The sequence below is a fragment of the Orycteropus afer genome, unplaced genomic scaffold, assembly GCF_000298275.1.
Source record: "Orycteropus afer afer isolate SDZICR_OR568_19922 unplaced genomic scaffold, OryAfe1.0 scaffold00088, whole genome shotgun sequence".
NCBI classification, from domain to species: Eukaryota; Metazoa; Chordata; class Mammalia; order Tubulidentata; family Orycteropodidae; genus Orycteropus; species Orycteropus afer.
In genome coordinates, this window is record NW_006921675.1 from 7,908,884 (window position 1) to 7,914,883 (window position 6,000).

The window sequence follows — 6,000 nt, forward strand, 5'->3', positions numbered from 1 at the left end:
AACTTAACACACTAGGTTGTGTTTCCCAAACTATAAACTTCACAAGGCTGTGCCTGGGTGACGTCTCCAAACCCACCACCTAGAGTGACCCTGGTGCCTTATGGTGACCCATAAATGTTTACTGAAACCATGAATTGCCTTGAAGACTGTGAGGGTTTCCATTCTTGCTTGACTGGCTGGAGTTTTGTTTTGGTGACTTTATTTATTTATCTTTCCTTGTTTCACAGCGTAGGAGGTCATTCTCACAGATATTTTAACTCTAGAGCATTTTTCACATGAGCCCAATGTACCTCCTTAGTCAACCCTGGACAAACAAGGAGCCAGGTAGATCATGGTTTCCTTGGGCCTTAAGATTCAATTTTAGTAAGTACCACCTCCCACTGGAAGCTACCTTGGGCTCCTCCCTGACTCCCACAATGGAGTTGGGAGAAGAGTGAAGACTTTTCAGGTGTTTCTCAGGATTGAGAGAGGAGGACATCACTTCCTGAAACTGGAAGGCAAGTGAGGGCAGCCATGTTGGAGAACCTCAGTTAGTCTCTTTCTCCTACCTCCTGACCTCAGGAACTCTCCATAGAGAAGAAGAAAACCCTGGAAATGCTGGAGGAGAATGAGAACCAGCTGCAGACACTGCCCAATCAGAGTGAGCAGCCCTCTCCCAGTGGGGGTCTCCATAGTAACCTAAGGCAGATTGAGGAGAAGATGCAGCAGCTCTTGAAGGAGAAGCTCCTGGCAGAGAAGAGGTGAAGTAGCTGAAGACTTCTGAGTCCATGATCGGCTTAGGGGTCTGATAACTTTCTTTAAACTGAGGCCTGGACTCAGTTGCCACTGACCAGATAGGCTACTCACTTCCTTTTGTCTAGGACTCATTTTCCCAACCAGGCATATGACCAAACAACCCAATGCTAATTTGATAATAATCTCCTGCAATGGTGTGACCCTTACAGATTGTCACTAGGCTCTTCCAGCAGTGCTTTGTGGAAGGCTGGGCAGGTACTCTTAGCGCCTTACAGATGAGGAAAACTTGGGGCAGTTATAAGACCTAACTGAAGTCACAGAGCTAGCAAGCCCTAGGGCCAAGATTCTGGTCTCCTAAGTATAGGGCTCCCATCCCTGACCATACCATCCCTCTCTTCACCTGGATGACAAGATCCAGGAAGTCCTGGGGCTCACACAGCCTGGTCTCTAAAAGGGCCTGCTGCTGACTTGCTGAGAGGAAAAACAGGTGAGCTCTGAGTGCCTCCTCTGTCCTGGCAGGATGAAGGAGAATGAGGAGCGCTCCAGGGCCCTGGAGGAAGAGCGTGAATTCTACTCCAGCCAGTCCCAGGCGCTGCAGAACTCACTGCAGGAGCTGACAGCAGAGAAGCAGCAAGCTGAGCGGGATCTCAAGGTGCTGGCCCGGGCCACTAGGGCCCACGTGTGCTAAGGGAGATGGGCCTCCACACAGGCCGTCACACCCCAACACTTTGCCACGCAGCTGCCTGAGTCATCTCTGCCCAGACGGCCAGGTGCAAGTGATGGGGCTTCCATGAGGGGAAGCAGTGAGCTGGCTTTGGTGGGGCATCATTGATAGATACCTGCTGGGTACAGGAGTTGTGTTCTGGACACCTGGCAAGGGGGTAAGATATGGAGGCAGAACGTGGTCAATTTCATCCGAGTCCAGAGGCAAGAAAGCCCACTTGAGCCAGGGGTGACCAGAGAAGGTTTCTGGGGGCGATGGAAACAGCTTCCCAGTACAAATTCCCTGTCCCCTCAGGCTGAGGTAAAGGTCCGCATGGACTTGGAGAGGCGACTGCGGGAGGCAGAAGGGGCCTTGCGGAGCCTAGAACAAGGGCTCAATTCCAAGGTGCGGAACAAGGAGAAGGAGGAGAGGATGCGGGCTGACGTGAGCCATCTGAAAAGTAAGCCCTGACCCTGGTGTCCAGGCCCTCAGCTCTGGAGCTCAGTCCCATGTTGCACCCAGAAGAGGCCCTGGTGTCCAGCACAGGGCTTGATGGGCATTAGATGTTGGACACATATTCCCTAGACATCTGGCTGCAGGTGCCTCCTTGGCACTGCTTCCTTTGTTGGTGGTGGGGTGGGAGCTGAGGGCAAAGCCTAGTTTCTTCCCTTTTTCAGACCTCAGAGCTATTATTCTCAGTGACCCTCCCACAAGATGGCTGCAAATTGTAGTTTGAGGGGCAAGGGTCTGTTCTCCTCAGGGATAGGGGTCAAGATTTCCCCCTCAACCCCACCTGGGTCCTTGGGATGGAGGGAAGGAGGGGCAGAAGCAGTGGCGGTGCATCCTCCTGGGGCTGCCGCGCAGGGTTCTTTGAGGAGTGCATCCGCAACGCGGAACTGGAGGCCAAGATGCCAGTCATCATGAAGAACTCGGTGTACATCCACAAGGCAGCCACTCGCCGCATCAAGAGCTGCCGCTTCCACAGGCGCCGCTCCAGCGCCTCCTGGAACGACGGTGAGTGCAACGTCTGTGTCATAGGCCTTTGGTGACGCAGCAGGAGGAGGGCAGGTTGGGGAGCATAAGGGCTGACCCAGTGCGGTCTCGAACCAGGCTCCATCAGAATTCTCAGCACCTTGGGTTCCTCACAGGATGTGGGAGTCCATGGACGGAAGGGGCCTGGGAGAGGCTCAGAGGCTGAGGCGGGTGTGCATAGGATTGCCTGTGAGGTGGCAGTGGGGGTGAGGTCACTGGCGCTGGGACTGACCGGGCCTTGGTGGAGGGAGGGCTTGTTCACACTGGTCGGCACCACTGTCTCCCCAGTGAAGCCATCCCAGTCCTTCATGACCTCCCAGCTGGAAGCCAACAACATGGAGGAGCTCAAAGAGGTGGCTAAGCGGCTCAGTCGAGACCAGCGCTTCCGGGAATCCATCTACCACATCATGGCGACCCAGCCCGGAGCGCCCACTGCGCTTTCCCGGAGCGGAAAGTGATGGGGCTCCTCCCTTGCTTCCCAAGTCTTTCCCCCTGTGGGCCGGGAGAGGGGAAAGGGCGCAGAGGGAGGCCTGACCCGCTTGGCTCCCCTCAGCTGTCTTAGGTGCTGCGTCAGCTCTGGGCCAGAGCTCCCCCTGGGGGCCAGCCTCACCCTTGCCTCCATCCCATCCCCTACCCTTGGATCTACACCAGGCCCATACAGGCTGGACTGGGGTACCTGGTCACCATGGAGAAGTAAAGAGGGGGCCTGCTTGTATGTGGGCATATTTTTGGATGGAGGTGGGGTGGGGAGGGAGAACTTAGAGTCCCGCTGCCTACCCTGCTGTGTGGACAGGCAGGGTGTGATCCTCTGGGTGAAGACGGCGGCCCTCTCTTGTGTCCATCATACTTCTGTACACCTCTCAGTGTGACTCTGCTGGCCTGCCCCCGATCCTCATGTATAAAGGCCTTACCCCTACCCCATCTTACTCCTTGGCCACCCTGGGGTTTCTTTGCTTCTGAAACTCATTGGACATCCCTCAACCAAGGCCCCTCACTCCACATCATGGAGTAGGGATGAAGGAAGCTGCTTCTGGGCTCACTGCACCCTATACTCGGCATGGTACCACCTTTCCTGAGGTTTGGGGTCCCACTGATGCCCTAGACCTTCAGGTGAGCTCAGGCACTCAAAGAGGGTGATGTGATTCCACGGGGTCCCTTCCATGTATATACCTAGGGCCCTGGGGCTGGCAGCGTGTGCCTAGCCAGCTCAGGGAGTGGAAGAAGGTGGCCATGACTTCTGGTCAAACTGGGAGGCTGTTGTGTCAGGCTACAGGGCCCTGCTGGTCTGTGTGGTCACGGATGTCTCCCTCTCAGCTGCCCCTGCTTTGATTGTCTTGCTTCTTCCTGCCCTGCAAAGGCTTCACCAGTGAAATAAAGTGACCATGAACCCTGTCAGATGGGGACCTGGGGTGGTGGGCGACAAGGCCAATAGCATAGGTCATCTCAGAGCCATTGTGGGGGAGGCTGAATTCCCACCTGCAGCTTTTGTGGAGGAGTGCCATCCCCCCAGGGCCTGAAGGCTGCGGGGTGTGTTCCTCACCCATGGACAGAAACGTCCACTCTGCTCTTCTTCCTCCAGCCCTACCCTCTGAAGCTGTCTGTATCTGTCCGTCTCTCCAGGAGAGGCTTGTACCTGCGACTAGGGTGCTCAGGGACTCTATTGGTATTAAAGGTGCTGTTCTCTGATGCTTGCAACACTGAGGGAGGTGCTGGACAGATGGCTGCAGGGAAACTCAGCAGAAGATGCCAGCCTCTGGCAGTTTACGGACTGTTCTGTGGGGAAAGGAGCGGCATGGCCTCAGAGCACATGTGTACTTCTGCTGCTGGGCTAGTCAAGGCCAGGCCAGCCTGCCCTGCTCCATGCTCAGGGCTGTCAGTAACTGGTGGACTTTGATGGGACAGCCAGTCTCTGTAGAGTCTAAGGTGGGGACAAGGGTGGCTGGGATGGAGTGAGGATGAGGACAGAAACAATGCATCTGAAAGGGCTGAGTGGAAATGCCAAAGCTTTAAACATGTACACACCTGCATAACCCTGGGACTAGCTATCAAATATGTATGTACAATGGACCTTGAAATGAGAGGGAAGACTTATAAAGCCAAGATGATTTTATTTATTGTTTTGTTTTTAAGGAAGTAACAGCTTGCTTTTGGGGAAAGATGTTTTGGAAAGTTTCAAATGCACCCCCTTCTCCCCCCAGACAAGCTGTTAACCAGAAAAGGAAGTGCTCTTCCACGCCCTTTTACTCATCTCTAATTCCTCCTTTCCTCCTATTCTCACCCTGTACTTCCTATGCCCCAGGCTAGCCTGGACTATCATTAACCAACTGATCAATCCATAAGTATTTATTAAACTTATACGTATTTGCCATTGTAAATAGAAAAAGAGCAGCATCTCTATGTGAAAATATGTAGGGGTGATAATTGCTTACTGGAATATACTGATCTGATTTTTTAAGAAACAAAACCTTTATTTCTTGGCCAATTAAATGTGTTTCCTGCAATAACTTTTTTAATACATTTTATTGAAATATAATTTTTGTACAGTGAAATACAGAAAACTAAAGTGACATGGGTCAATGTCCTGCAATAACTCTTAAATACATGGTGTACTCTTTGCGGGAGAGATGTTGCCCCCTGCAGGCCAAATGTGGAATTGTAGCATCTCCTGCTTGTACTTTCTTTTTCCATATGTACCCTCTTCTGTTTTCTGTACATATGAGGAAGTACCCCCACCGCTGCACCTCCTGTCAGTGCCTTTTTAATAATTAACTGAAAAATCTGTGTTCCCAGCCTGAGGTCATGTAACAAGAACTCTTAGCTGGATTTTCTTCTTATTTGAGTTTGAAACAGTGGCACACACTGTCAGTGGGAGTTGCCCCAGGGAAACTCCTTTTGTGACCTCCTAGTTTCAGAAGGTTGGGCAATCCTACTTCCGTAGTGATACTGCCTCGGAAACCCAAGGAGGGGTCGCTATGAGTCGGGGCCGACTCGACGGCAAATAACAACAACAAGTTTCAGTCTCCCCACCGGAAGCTGGTCGTTTCACCTGCTCTGATGAGAGGATATGCTTTTTTGGTGTTGTAATTAGATAAGCTCGATGGCACATAACAACAACAACAACAATTAGATAAGGGAAAGCCAGAAATTAGTGAGAAACATAATGCCTGGATTCTCTTCCTGTTCGGTTTACTTCCTATCTGTCGTTAGGTTTGCCCCCATACCATCCTGCATTAGGTTGTCCCAGCATCATTACTAATGGCTCCCCCTTTTGCTATCTTTAGTGTCCCAGTTTGGGTGACAGTTCTGTGGTCACACTGGTTGTGAGGCCTTTTCCCAGGCCTTACAGATGAGATGTTGATGTATAAACCATGCAGGTTTTGCCCTACTCGCCAGCTCCCAACCTCTGGGAAGGATCCATAGCCTCTCTTTCATCTCTCACTCACTCACTGCCATCCAGTCAATTCTCACAGTGACCCTCATTGGGTTTCTAAGGCTGCCAGTCTTCACAGAAGCAGACCACCTCATCTTTC

At 52.1% G+C, this 6,000-nt stretch overlaps 1 protein-coding gene across 1 annotated transcript in view; it reads left to right on the top strand.

The window, feature by feature from the left end:
- PLEKHD1 (pleckstrin homology and coiled-coil domain containing D1) overlaps positions 1–2,928 on the top strand; it is a 29,486-nt gene extending 26,558 nt beyond the window's left edge. The window contains exons 9-13 of the mRNA XM_007942324.2: positions 562–740; positions 1,255–1,387; positions 1,754–1,898; positions 2,303–2,452; positions 2,759–2,928. Of these exons, the coding sequence (XP_007940515.1) occupies positions 562–740; positions 1,255–1,387; positions 1,754–1,898; positions 2,303–2,452; positions 2,759–2,928 (777 nt within the window). The remainder of the gene's footprint in view (positions 1–561; positions 741–1,254; positions 1,388–1,753; positions 1,899–2,302; positions 2,453–2,758) is intronic.
- Positions 2,929–6,000: the final 3,072 nt, after the last annotated feature.